This window comes from Charadrius vociferus, unplaced genomic scaffold, assembly GCF_000708025.1.
Source record: "Charadrius vociferus isolate BGI_N301 unplaced genomic scaffold, ASM70802v2 scaffold181, whole genome shotgun sequence".
Taxonomy (NCBI): Eukaryota; Metazoa; Chordata; class Aves; order Charadriiformes; family Charadriidae; genus Charadrius; species Charadrius vociferus.
In genome coordinates this window covers 1,268,728-1,283,256 of record NW_009646937.1, presented here as the reverse complement: position 1 = coordinate 1,283,256, position 14,529 = coordinate 1,268,728, and the positions used below count along the sequence as shown (strand labels likewise).

The window sequence follows — 14,529 nt, the reverse complement described above, 5'->3', positions numbered from 1 at the left end:
TAAAAGCTTGCAAATACTTTGGTGCTTCTTTTTTTCTTGTGAATATTTCCCTGTGGTATCATCAGTGCTTATAGGAGTGTCTGCAATTGCTTTGACTGAACATTTCCCAGGGGAATACTACTACTGGAGATTTAGGCCTGGACATCTTGTAGCTGGATTGTTGCGGTGCTGCCACTGCATTCAGTGCTGAGTATCTCCCCTTCCTTGTCTGAGGGAGTGCATTAATTATTCTGTGGTATTTGCATTTCTTTCTACTATGTGCAACAGCAAATAATTAATCGATGCCGTTGTCAAATTGCTGAAGTCAGTCCAGGAAGCATAGTAAGCATTTCGCTTGAAAACTTTATTTGCAGTTAGGGAAACATCATTTAAAAGCATTTTGGGAACGCTGGGCTCAAATGGCCTGACCCTCTGATTCCTGGTTTTCCCTCTTCCCCTGACAGCTCCTAGAAGAACCAAGCCAATAGGATCAGGCATAAGATAAATAAAATACAATTTAGGCCTTTCGAATATGGCCCTATGTGCTGCTCTGTGCATCCTCGCCTTCCTACTGCTGGTAACAATGATGTGTGGAAAAACCCCGTTAGTCTGTGAGTCTCACCCTTGCACTGGGAGGCTGCAGTTATCATCGCTGCTGGAAATCTTCAGACCATTAAGCTGAGGAGTGTGAATTACTTCGCTAATAGTCTCATTCAAAATGGAATACAATGAATAGCTTATCAGAGCATCTTATTAGACTAAGAGGTCTTTGGAGTATAGTCATTGACAGCCAGCTGGGACACAGACCTGATACACAGTATCACCCCACAGAGACTTTCAGAGATGTCTAACACTGAGCAAGGCTGAACAAGGGGCAATGGACGGGGAAGGGCCGTGGTGAATTGCCCAGCCCAGCCAGACAAAATGGCTATTTCTTCTACTCGGTTTGTGGCACTGCCTGAAGAAGTGAAGGCAGTTCTGGACAGCAGCTTTATTTACCACATCGCAGCCCAGCAAGGGAAGATTTGGAGAAAAGAGCCAGGGTGCTCTTGTACCTTGAACTAAGCAGATATTATGAACAGCATTTTTTGATAGAAACACACACACTAAGCAAAAATCAATGCCCCCTTTTTCCTTTTTTTTTTTTAATTTTCTTTTTTTTTGACTGTTTTCAAAGCCACTGAGATGCTGTTCTGGCCATTCACTTTGTGTGAATTTTATTGCTCGTGCTATGGCCAGCATTTGTGTTTGTTCAAGACTGAGGCAAAAGCAATGTTGAAGAGAATCTGGCCCAAGGACATCTTGTTTTTGCAGGGTCTGTGAGCTCATTGCCCTTTCCCATATATTGTTATCCTTCTGTTTTAACCAGGCAAAGATGCTAACCCACAAGAGAGAAAAGCTGCCATGAAGAATGCTGAACAATTCATACAGCAGATGAATTATCCTGCCAACACACAGGTGCGATCTATTTATGAGATGATACCAGGAGAGCATGAGCTCTGTTAAAAGGCTTTGTTTTTAAATCAGCAAAAAAAATATTTTTAAGGGCTTATAAGACAATAAGGGCAATGTCCCACTAACAAATAATTCAGAAAAGCTTTTGTTCTAGTAACTTTGTCAGTTTTGTTTTCCTTCTACCTCATGTGGCTTGTTTCATTTCAGATTCAAGTCCTTCCTGAAGGAGGTGAAACGCCAATTTTCAAACAATTTTTCAAAGACTGGAAGGATAAAGATCAAAGTGATGGCTTTGGCAAAGTATATGTCACAGAGAGAGTGGCTAAAATTCAGCAGATTGAATTTGATGCTACCAAGTTACATGAGTCTCCACAAATGGCTGCTCAGCATAACATGGTAGATGACGGTTCAGGGAAAGTAGAGGTAATTTTTGTGTTGTATTAAATTGTATCCCACCTACCTAATGTATTCTGTTACTTGTAACAGGATAAGCTGCTACCCTATGTTTTGCCATTTAACTGTTGTGTAGAGTAACACTACATTAATGGCAGCATTACTTCTACCATCAGAAAATGTACTTTGAAGTGGACGGTGAATCTGTCAGCTGTATGATGGGTCATGGTTTTTTTGGTGCTTATGAAAGATGTTGTACCAGTCATCAGTAGAAATCAAACAGCAGGAACATTTCCCCTTTTACACAATACCTTTTAAAGATATACTTTAAATATGATCCTTAGCCTAAAGAAAACTTCACATCAGCTTGAAATCTGGAAAGGGAGAACTTGCCCTTGGAGTCAGAAATTAATTATGTGTCTTTATCTATGTAGCCAGTGTGCTTTCTAGAGGAACCTTCTTTGTCCCTAGTGTATCTCTCAGGTAGCCTGGATCTGGCGAGAAAAAGATGTCTGACTGTACAGTCTTTCTAGATCTATCCATATCCCACTGCAGGAATATCTTTGGACTACACAGGCCTGGCTTGAATAAAGGTCTGCATGTTGGGATTCTGGAAGACAAAGGAGGGATAGATACCTACAGTCTCACTGGTGTATTTTCTGGGTTTCTAACCTCATACTTGGGATGATCCATAGGCTTGAGCCAGAGCAGCGCCCATCTGAAGCACTTTTTGCTCTATAATTTTAGCAGTGTGGTTTTGGAGAGCAGTTGTCAACTGAACGGGGCTGTAGTGCATCAAATAGGAAGAAATCTGCCCCACAGTGTGTTATCTGACTGCAGTGTGCCTCTCCCAGATGATATGATAGTTCTATGATGAATCATAAAGTTGTGCCATTCACGTCATATTGTCATCTTAAGATGTTACGAAAGTAAGTTTGTTATGAGGTGAGCATGTGGCATTAAAGCATCAAGACAAAGAAAAATGTACTGCAATGGCTTGTTGATGGTTGTTATTGATTCATTCAGTGAGTGCAGGGTTTATCTATCTACTTCTTGAAGAATCCTTCCTGGTTTTATTCCGTAACACTTGGGAACAGAAACAAAGGTCACTCAAGGGATGACACAGTAAATTGCTTCTTAAAGAGTCTCAGGATGAAATTCAGCATTCTTCAGTGTTTTCTCTGCTTCTCCAGATCTGGCGTGTGGAAAGCAGCGGCAGAGTTCCTGTGGGACCCGAGACGTACGGACAGTTCTACGGTGGTGACTGCTACATTATCCTCTACACTTACCCTAAAGGGCAGATCATCTACACATGGTATGTTTGGTCAGCTTTGCACAGACCTCCAGCATGTGGATATTATTTGTTACTGACTTTATATTCTTTTGAGTAGAACCACGTGTAAATGCAAGGTTGTTTACTGTGCATTTGTCATGCCGTATAAGCTCTGGATCATTTTGAAACTGGACTTAACCATTGTCATTCTCCTTGCCTTCCTCCTTGTCTTCCTCAGGCAAGGAGCCCATGCTACAAAAGATGAACTGACTGCGTCTGCGTTTCTGACTGTTCAGCTGGATCGGTTATTGAATGACCAGGCCGTGCAGGTTAGTGTCTTTTGGATAAAACTCAACAGAGTTGGATAAAACTCAACTGAACATGCAATATATGCAAATTTCAATGAGAATTGAAAGGAGGATGTAGTGTTTGAAGACCGGGAATATCAACTGCTCATGGTCTGTATCGAGCCAAGCACCATGGCCTCCTTTTGAAGTCAGCGGAGATTTCCCATTTGAATCATCCTTCCTGAATGTAGATGTCCAAAAGAACAAGATATAACACAGCTGAAAACTGCCTTTTCTTTCCTTTGACTTTCATTGTCTAAAAATTAGGTTTTAGTCCTTCCTAGCCTTACAGACTGTGTACATGGTCAGCAGGGACCTAACGATAAGATCCTCCCAGGGGAACTCACTCTGAAGGAGGTGTCTGACACAGTGGTAGCCCTGTGTGAGCTTCCCTGTCTCCTTTTGATTATGGAGGAAGGTGTGATGTTTAGCCCAGACAAGACACCTGACTTTTAGAGGGCCAAAACTGGGAGACATGAAAGCCACACGACAGCCAGAGCAGGAGAGCTTGCTGGAACTGTGCCACAGGGTCTGGCTTGTCTCTGCCTTAGTGAGAAACATAACCTGGGTTTTCCCATCCCATAGTGCTTGCAGCTGCATGACAGCAGGATATGCATCCTCGCTTGCAGAAATGGAGTGTGCAAGGCAAGGCGCAGGACATTGGCAGCTAAAAGGTGTGAGGAGATAAGCTAGTCCTAGCATGACTAGGGTGTATGCTCTCCTTTCATTGCTAGCAAGGAGTGGTGGGTACTTGGAGAGGTCTCTTTTCGCAAAAAGACTAGAGCTGGAAGATGACTAGAGACAGGCAGAGATTTTCTAGGCAGCAGGAGATAATTCTGTGCTTCCGATTTCTTAATTACCAAAGTAAAGGGCTTTCCCCACCCACCAAGGTATGGTTAATTTAGATGGCAGACCACACTTTTAGCTATTAATCAGTTATGATTTATGATGGAAATTATGTTAAGGAAGGATTAGAACACTTCTAGGTAATTAATCCTTGAAATATTCCTAACACGTGTTCTATATTTGGACAGAGTTCAGCACAATATGGTTCTGCCGTGTACCTAAGGCCAATACTAACACTAAAGTAATAATAATCTTACTACTAACAGCTGCAATAATAATGTGCCTAAAAGGCCTTTTTATTAAAGCTGAAGGAGATCCATCTCACTGCAATGGACATGATACTTAAAACTACTTTTAGCCTGCAATGAATTTAGGAATATCTATGTGTGTATATATATTTATGTGTATATATACACACACATATGTATGCGTGCATTTGTATGCATGTACACTGCTCCCTAGAATATATTACCTGTGCTTATCGTCTGTATTAGCATTATTTGAAAGGTTTAGATGTACTATTTTGTGGCACTAGATGGCACTACAGTACAAATGACTATTAAAAAATCGCTCCCCCATTTGTTTTGCAGGAATACGTTTCCCTCAGCAGGTTGCGTTTGGTGGGGGGGGTTGGCATTTGTAAAATCCTGCCGCAGTTTGGCACCTACAAGTATATGTGTCCTGGGGTACCCTTATCAGGCAACTGTACCAGTCTATCCAGCAGTGAGATAAGCAAAACCACCAGCTCCTGCTGCTCAGCATGACCACCACTGGGCACCCTGGGCTGCAGAAGCCCCTCCTTGGGCCCCGGCTCCCCGCAGCCCCCAGCCTCACCGGGGAAAGCTAAAAGGCTGGAGGTCCCCACTTCTCCTCCTCTGCTGGCTACGCAGCATGCCTCAGTCCCTTTTTTTCCTCTTTCTTTCCGGGAGTGAAAGGCAGGGAGTCACAGCCCTCCGCCTTGGCTGTTACAAGGAAGAATAAATGGTGGTATACAAAAAACTTTTATGATACATTTACCTAAAAACAGTTATTCTTCGTAGCTCAGTGGTTTTTTTTCTGAGATTGCAATAACATCTTTTGCATCTGTAATGGAAGTTCATTTTTGTCATCCATGTTATCCTCTGCAAGACAGATCTATGCTCATCTTTTTCATCTTCCTGCAGATAAACTACACACAGAAATAATGAACAGGATGAATAACTATTCTCTTCTGCTTAAATACAGGGCACCTAAACTTCCAAGACAGTTTTTCAGGGGAATTAAGTCACTCTATAAAACTCTATGAAATGACAGTTCTTTTGAAAAAGAGTAATTTTCTTAGTGCAGTAGATAGCAGCCATTTTAATCAGCAAAACATAATGTTAGAAGTTTGAATCTTGTCTTTGTGTCAGCGTGATTGACAAAAAAAAATCTCACAAATGCTCTAACTTTAGTGTGTCTGGAAATATATTTTTAGATCTTCTCAGCTTGCTACTTCTTCTTGCTAACATACTTAGCATTATTGGCTAACATCGCCTAACAAAGACCAAAAATAACTACCTGTTCCCTTTTGGTTCTTTCATTGCATTTCTTTACGTATGCACAGATCCGAGTCAGCCAAGGCAAAGAGCCTGCACATTTACTGAGCTTGTTCAAAAGCAAACCGCTTATTGTCTACAAGGATGGGACATCCAAGAAGGGAGGTCAGAAACCTGCCCCACCCACACGACTCCTCCAAATCCGCAGGAACCTGGGAGCCATTACCAGGATTGCAGAGGTAAAGTCACCTGCTAAGCGAACCAACTATTCCCCATGGAAAATACTATAGCTGCCACGAGCCTCTCCAACTAATCTTGTTGGGTAGTCACACGTGGTAGGAATGCAGAACTCCAAATCAAATCACTGCTTTACGTGACCAACCCATCTAATAAATCAAAGAGAATATGACATAACTGGCTACAATCAGTCTACATGTTTCAGAAAAAAACTATAAGAAAATGCGTAGCAAACACTGCCAGCTGACACAGAATAGACAAGGAATCAGCAACCCTTATGAGATAGTCTTTCCTACTGCCAAACAGTCCTAACTTTTGTCCTTCAAGTGAGTTTCCTGTTTCAAGTGAAATTCTTCTCTAACTTCTGTCATTATAAATCTAGGGAAAATTTGAAGGAAAAAAACATAGCTGATCAACATCTATCTACACATTTTATACAAGTATGCAAAATAGTGATCGCATTACTTGAAAATATGAAGAATAAAAAAAATTCTTTCTCGATCTAGGTTGATGTTAATGCGATGTCATTAAACTCCAATGATGTCTTTGTTCTGAAACTGCCAAACAACTCTGGCTACACCTGGGTGGGAAAAGGAGCAAACAAAGAAGAGGAACAAGGGGCTCAATACATTGCCAGCGTTCTTAAGTGCCAGACTGCTAAGATTAATGAAGGCCAGGAACCAGGTTAGTATGAAGCCACGTGGTTGCTAATAGGCAACTGAGAATACACAGCACTGCATGGAAACGCAGCCTAAATGTTTTTTGTGATCATATATTTTGTAGGCAGATAGATATGCTCGCTCTCTCTTTGAAAATCCAGCCTGACACTTTACCATGGAGATCTATCCAGAACTGGCTGATACACAAGCAGTGCGATGCCCTGGAAGTCTGTAGGACTAGTCAATAGCAGGAGTTGCAGAGGAATGCAGTCCTTTCTTTACCATGAGGGCCTAGGAAGGGGGAAAGACATAGCACATTGCTATGCCTAGTACTGCGAGTGATATCTTTATTGTTATTTTGACAAACTGCAGGAAGAACTGTAAGAAAATGCACCCCATCTTTGAGACAGCAAAGAAGATATTGTTTGAGGATTCTTGAAACAGTATCTAACAAGCTAAAACATCAAACGTTAAATCCACTGCTGAATAAATTATATATTGTGTATTTCAGAGGAATTCTGGAAAGCCCTTGGAGGTAAAAAACCATATCAGACTTCATCACAACTCTTGACAAAGGCTGAAGATCATCCTCCTCGCCTGTATGGCTGTTCTAATAAGACTGGCAGATTTATTGTGAGTATGTGAGGGATACTTTCCCCTCTGTTTAATTATATGGTGTCAGCAAGGAATCAGCAGATATTAAATGAATTTGGGGATCTGGCTTGGTTAGCCATGCTTGGCAAAAGCTAGAGAGTTGAGATTTGGTGCTTTAAATCAATCCAAAAGCAAAGGATGGACAGAATAATTAATACTGCTGAAGTTTGCACGCAGAGCCTGCTCCAGCCTAAGAAAGACTAAAGGCTTGCAGATGCAAAAAATTAAGATGTTTGCTCAGTCAAAAGCAGTTGTGTTCTTGCAGAGCATTGCCAGACTGCTATCATTTTGCTGAGAAAGTGCAGGTCAGTGTCTTGCTCTTTATGTGTTTGATAGCGGTGGTGAGGAAAAGAAACGTCCCTTGCCAAAAATCCCTAGCAGCCTGAAATTTTCCATGGAGATTTAAGACATGTAATTATGCCTCTAAGGTATTGGCCTGTGCTCAAGGAGGTAGGAAGACTTATTTCCTTAGCAGAAATACCCAGACCTGTGCACTGGGTATTAAGCCTGTGATTCAGGCTGAATTACTTACCATATTCTGGAAGGGCAACTCTATGTCACCGTTTGGCAAGGATGCACTAATTTTTAGGTAGGGGACATAGTTGGCTACCATCTCTGCAGTCTCCTTAAGGCACAGCCCATTAATTTGGAGAGGGCTAAAACAAATAGGATCCTTTAATAAGGACTTTAAAATCTTATGAGAATAGTAAAGGGTATTCTTCTAACAAGCTTCTAAAACACTCCTGTGAAATACAGTAATATGAACCAACCTCTCTATGATAGTCTGCTGGGACTTGTTGTTTGGTTTTTGTTTTAAATTCCCTCCAAATTCTGTGAAATCCCCTCTTTCCTGTAGCATTTCTCTACTAACAGAATCACCACTGTTAGAGCTCACCAGAAGAGGTAGGTCAGATCACTCTGACCTTCTGGCCACCGTAACACAGGGTGGGGAAAAGGAACGCCTTTCGCACCATCTGCTTACATTTAGCACTCCTACATGACCAAGCATAGCCAAGCCCTTGACAGTCCTATAGAAGCAGAGGGCTGACCACGAGCTACATTATTACCTCTCCTTCTCACACCAAATAACATTAAACTGCTTTCCTATATGCCTGCACATCCTTGGAAGAAGCAAGCAATCTGCCTTTCCTTTGGGAATTAATCCTCAACAGCTTTGTCGACTGTAATATCCCACTGACAAGTGACTGGAAAGCTTTCTTGGGTGTGTATTTCATCACTGAGCTCACCCACTGCAAACCAAAGCAGTTTCTTTTCCTTATTAACGAATGTAAGCTGCATGAATATACCAGCTGATTGACTTAGCTTGCTTGGTACAAGGTGCTCTATGGAAATTTCCCTGTCCCCTTCTTCTGGCAGACCTGGATCCCAGCATACAATAGTGATTATTACAATGTAAGCCTCTGCCTCTCCTGAGGATACCTTAGCAATTCTGATAAACTGAGTGCTGATTTTATAGGACATATGATTTGTTTCCTTTCAGTGAAACACCCTTGGCACGTTCATCAAATCAGTTTGGGGCTTGACCCTTGAGGAGCAAGAAGAATTGCACACCAGCTTGTAGACTTATCCCCTTTAAAAAATATTTGGTCTGTCCAAAATCAGAATATCTTAATAAATAATTAAAAATAAATACATCAAGAAAAAAACATAATATCCTTTTTTTAGATTGAGGAGGTCCCAGGAGAATTCACTCAGGACGATTTGGCTGAAGATGATGTCATGTTGCTGGATGCTTGGGAGCAGGTAAGCTGTGTACTGGGCCACTGCTTTTTGTGGTAACAAGAATAATTTCTTCTTAACCACTTAGATTGGAGGAAGAACCACTTTTGTGAGAATGGAAGAGATTTTGTTTTCTTTAAATTATACCAGAGGGAGCTATATTTTTTGAGTTATATGATGTGCTAGTGTGAATATACATGATTGAATTTCTGAGCATAATGTGAGACAATGACAGGCATTTTCCATTAAAACCAACAGAGGTTGCACGATATAAGCCCCAGCAGTGTTCTGAAAGACTCTCAATAATGTTCTTGAATTTATCACTAAAATTTATTAATTTAAAAAAAAAAAGTTATTTATTCTGTAAAATGTATTCAGAAGCCACAAAATCCATGTAGCAGCAGCACCCGTAAAAAATCTTCCTAGAGAAGGGGACAAATTCTAGACTCTTACACAGATTTTTTTTTTCAGAAGAACTGGGTGGAGGGTGACAGAAACAATCTCTGTCATTTTCTGAGGTTCACTGAAAACTAAAAATGTTGAAAGCCTTTTGGATGACAGGCAAACTTACTGCGGGTATGGAGAGCACATCTGTTTCTCACAGAACATCTCTGTACCCTTCCTCTCCCCTTGGAGGGAAAGGGGAGGAGGCCATAGATCCCGTGTTTTATTTATCATCGTCAGCCTAACTAAAGGAAATAAGACTGAGGTTTTTGGAAATGAGAAGGAATGCCCAAGGTCCGTTTGGGAAGGACTGATGGGGGAAGGTGGGTGGAAGAGCTGGGTGGAAAATGGTTGGGACATGCAGATTCAGGTGATAAGGAAAGAAGTCTGGGAAATGTAGCTGGTTTCCAAAAAGAACCTTGACAGAAAAGAAATAATGGGGATTGCAGATCAAGGCTCTGGATGTTGGGTTATTCAGGGGGTTGTCTAGCAGTTACCCTGGGTAGCGTCAGTCACAGGGCACAAGTGTTGATGTGCACGCAGAGCTCAAACCAGAGACAGGTCCTCATCAGCATTTTTACCTGCACTTAAAGAGCAATTTTCATGGTAACCTGTAAAGGATACCCATGCAAAAGGTAATTAGAGTTCCTTTCATCAGAGTGCGTAAAGGTTTGGCCTTCCAGTGTCAAGAGAGCGGTGAGATTTCAGAGGATAGACCTACAGTCTCTTGCAAGGGAAAAAAGAAAATCAGTTGTGGTTTGTGAGAGTTGTGCATCTCTGCAGTCTTTTCATAGTGTGTATTCTTCCTCCTAGTGGAATTAACTATTTGGTACTTTACCTGTTGTACACAACATCCTTATAACAAGATGGGAGCTAAATCTTTCCTCTGTTTGCAGGTTTTTGTCTGGATTGGGAAGGATGCTAATGAAACTGAGCGACAGGAATCTGTTAAATCTGGTAAATCAAATAAATTTGGCAGAATTCTGAGTGGAGTAGCATCAATAGTACTTAAAAAAGTAAAAAAGATGATGTAGAAGAAATTTAGATATGTTTACGGTGTCCAAAAGGGTTACTGAGCGTATTAGGATTTAATCCTGGAGATTATTTTCTCCTGGAAATTTGATTTAAAGCTCATTGTATCTTTCTTATCTCTAAGTTTACGAAGAGTAAAAGTAATCAGCTAGGCTGCAGAGCTTTTTAAGGAGCATATAGGAGAGCTCCACGAAAAAAACCTGCACTCAAAAGCAAAAAAAATTCAAAGGAGATACCTACTGAGCTGCGCCCTACACTAATATATACAGTCAAAGGAATGCCAACAAATCCTTAAGTCCTTACACTGCCACCCTTCAGTGTGTTAAACTTGGAGGAGAAAATTCCGACTGCAGAAGAAACAAGCCAACTTAAGCGGAGTTCACCTCCTTGAAAAATCACTTAATCTCTGGTGTCATTTCACATAGATGAGCCGTTCTGACAAAGTTCTTGCTAAAAATGCTTGCAGGCATTTCCCCAGAGCAGCTAGGATTACCTAGCTGCATTTCCAATATATACTGATGTCATCTTGCGGTGTCAAGGGAAACTATACTGGCTTCTACATGGGAAAAATGGGAATGAAGCTTGTGCATTCGCACAGCACCAGCAAACGCTTCCTCCTGTTCAAGAGCCAAACCCAGCTGTATGGCAATGAACTGATCAGAGGAACAAATCCCTCTGTGTTAACCTCGTGGAAAATTCTTTCGCTGGCAGCTGGGAGAAATCAGCAACTACCTGATCATTTCATTGCCTTTGAAATAATTTAATTGAATCCTGTATTATAGTAGCCCTGGGTTCTTTCACTAGGGCTTTTAATGTATTTTTTTTTTATACCAAAGGAATGAACTAATATATTACATGTTTTATTTCATTTCTGGTTTCAGCCAAACGCTATATTGAAACGGATCCTTCTGGCAGAGATAAGGGGACCCCCATTGTAATCGTGAAGCAGGGGCACGAACCCCCGACGTTCACAGGCTGGTTCCTGGCTTGGGACCCCAACAAATGGAAGAACTGATCTATCCAAGGAGGCTCCAGCTTCAAGCCAAAGAATGATCAGAGCCCAGCTACTTTCTAGTATTTTTAAGCATAAGATTATGCAACAATATGATGCATCTGTTGTTACACTTTCCCAAGCTTTGATATATTTCTGTGAATAACTTAGAAATTCTTAGCACTGGAAAGGAGAAATGATAATCGTAAACTGGTCAAATGGGGTGAGTGGGGCTTTTCACGTAGTAAATATGCAAAGTGCTGCCAATACTTTGCTTAATCTATTGATTCTTCAAACAGAAACTGTGGATCAGTTTATTTTAATGTGCTAAAATGGGCCAAATTCTGCCTTCACTTAAAAGTCCAAATGAATGCCAAAGAAATTCCTTTCGATTAAGGTCAGCATAATATTGTCCAGAATTTGGCCTGATAAAGGACTAATTCTACATCTGTTGCAAGGGTAGGACTGGATGTGATTTATTTACTAGGCCAAAATATTGCCACACTCACTCATGTAAAGTTTCAGACGAGCACTGATCCAGACTGGGATCTGTGTCTTGCAGGGGGCAAATAAGGGATGGGTATTTTGAGAAAGGTGTGCTTAACATGTTTGTTTGCCTTGTCAGTACAGACGCCGGTAGCTTAGGACCGTGTGGGTTTAAGAATATGAAGTCGACAATGGTTTTTCTGAGGGACTGTCGAACTCGTTGTAATGCATTTCTTTAGATTTAGCTCAGTGAACCAGCCTCCAGCTCCAGGTCTTTGTAACCAAAGCTCTTAAACACATTCTAGTGCGCTAGTGCTTTTAAGTGGAAGCAGAAGAGGTAACAGCTTCAAAAATACTTACTCTGCCTTAACCACCTTGCACTTAAGCCATACTTTGTCTGGGTCGCCTTTCTCAGCAGCACTCGGTTCTTTTCCAGCATGCGGACTGCTCACCTCGTCAGGTGCAGGATGTGTTTCTACTAATTTTCAGTGCAGGTCTTAGTCAAATAGCAAGTACATCAAGCGCAAAGAAACCCCTTGTTTCAGTAGCATTCCACATCCTGGGAATTTGGAGTGTGAGTACACACCATAGATTATGGCCTTCTTTTTTCTCTCAGATACTTATTTTGGATTTTTATTTTTTTTTTATTCTGGTGAATTTAACAGTACATCTTGAAAGTGTTTTTTATTAGTGGGAAAATCTGCTTCAAATCTTTAGCACTGCTTTGAACACTTATCCTATAATGCTTGTTTTAAAAAACAATTTGTACAGCTGTAAATCATGTCAATCCGGCTTTTTAATGAATGCATTTCAACTGTTTTATTATTCTTACAAGTTAGGTTGGAAAGCAAAATTTTAGACATTTTTGTATTTTTTTTAACATGCTTGTGATTTTGAATCTGAGTAATGCAAAGGAGTGAATTTAGTCTGAGCTCACAATCAGTATCAATGACAAAAGAATCGTGAGCCTAAGAGATTAATTATGGGAGTTTGTTAGCTTTAAACATGTTTAAATCTCTGCTAGTATAACTGGGCTGTAACTGAATGTTATTTCATTGAAAATAAAATTACGAAAACCCATACTCAATATGCCGAGCTGATCTTCCTCTCTCTGACATATTGTTGCTCAGTGCTTCCACTGATGTCTAGCAAAACTTCCTAAAAGACCCAGTATCTACCTGCCTTTTCAGGTGGACAATGCAATGAGAAGTTTGGGGTAAAATGGCACCGAAGTAAAAACCCCCGAGGACAGCTAACTCTTCCCAACAACTTTGACATTGCAAACCTAAGTGATAATCAAAGAACTGGGTGCTTATTAGCTTATGATTTCATCTTTAAGAAAAACTACCATTGTTGTTATAAAAATCTTTGGCTTTGTAACTTTCTGCTTGCAAAAATGATTGACTATAGAAATTACTATTTTGTAAATAATATAGGAGGAAATAAGTGTGTGTTTTTAAAGGATAGGTCTTCCTTTTTATTTGTGAGAGTAGGTAACATGCCCTTCTCCTGCTGGAAGGAGCACAACGACCTTTGCAGTTCCTGAGCTACTGCATTTCATACAGCCATTGAGCAGCCTGTAATTATCCGATGGTTGTCTTTGACACATATATATGATTCTTCCCATTTTTTAAAATAACAGTTATAGTAGCTTCTTAACCAAGGATTAGACAAGATTTGCCCTCCTTGTTCATAAACGTCTTCCAGAACACTGAGGGCTACGAACCCGGCGCAGTCTGCCAGCATCTTCTGCAGCACTGTGAAAGCCTCTTTTCAGTTCCCTCACAGAAGACAGAGGAGCTTTTGTGGTCTCCTGGCCTGGGCATTTGGGTTTACAGTGCATTGTCCTGGCACATTGATTACTGATGTTGAGAAGAGCACTGAGAGCTCATAACTGAGCAGTGTTCTCAACTGGGCTTTATAAAGCACGACAGCTGCTAGCAACGTTGTCCTTGGGTTTACTCACTAGCGAGGAAGTTTATTTTTCATACGTATATGTGCAGTACACACAAAGACGTGCTTCTTTCTCTCTCTCTAAGAAGAGGGAGAGAGAGGGAGGACAGACAGGATGGACTGTAAGTGCTTGGAAATATTAAAGATTAAGCTGTTCTCGAGAAAATATTTAAGCACACAACTTTACGAATAAAGGTAGCAAACCTGTCTGCCTTATTTTCCAAATAAATAGAAAAAATTGTGCAGATGTATGCAGTACAGTCAAGTGCAGTCTAGAATAAGCTATATCTTGCATTATTATCAAACAGTAATAGTATTTTCAGTCTATTTGTTACGGCAAAGTTAGACCCTGAGTTAGCAGTTTCATTATGCTACCAAACAGTAAGTAGTCGTATGTTCTATTGGCTGTAAATACAGCATCAATTTTCATCTTTGTTTTATAGAATTTCATTGCAACAGAAAGATAATGTTAAGAATCCTTAGAGCCAACAGGACATCTCAATACTACACACAATATTGCTAG

The 14,529-nt window shown here is 40.7% G+C and overlaps 1 protein-coding gene across 1 annotated transcript in view; it reads left to right on the top strand.

Annotated features, from left to right (window-relative positions):
* Positions 1-11,992, top strand: part of SCIN (scinderin) — a 45,537-nt gene extending 33,545 nt beyond the window's left edge. Inside the window, exons 6-15 of the mRNA XM_009894944.1 lie at positions 1,349-1,437; positions 1,642-1,857; positions 3,021-3,142; positions 3,339-3,429; positions 5,879-6,049; positions 6,554-6,731; positions 7,218-7,339; positions 9,047-9,124; positions 10,441-10,501; positions 11,458-11,992. Of these exons, the coding sequence (XP_009893246.1) occupies positions 1,349-1,437; positions 1,642-1,857; positions 3,021-3,142; positions 3,339-3,429; positions 5,879-6,049; positions 6,554-6,731; positions 7,218-7,339; positions 9,047-9,124; positions 10,441-10,501; positions 11,458-11,591 (1,262 nt within the window). The 3' untranslated portion in view covers positions 11,592-11,992. The remainder of the gene's footprint in view (positions 1-1,348; positions 1,438-1,641; positions 1,858-3,020; positions 3,143-3,338; positions 3,430-5,878; positions 6,050-6,553; positions 6,732-7,217; positions 7,340-9,046; positions 9,125-10,440; positions 10,502-11,457) is intronic.
* The last annotated feature ends 2,537 nt before the right edge of the window (positions 11,993-14,529 follow it).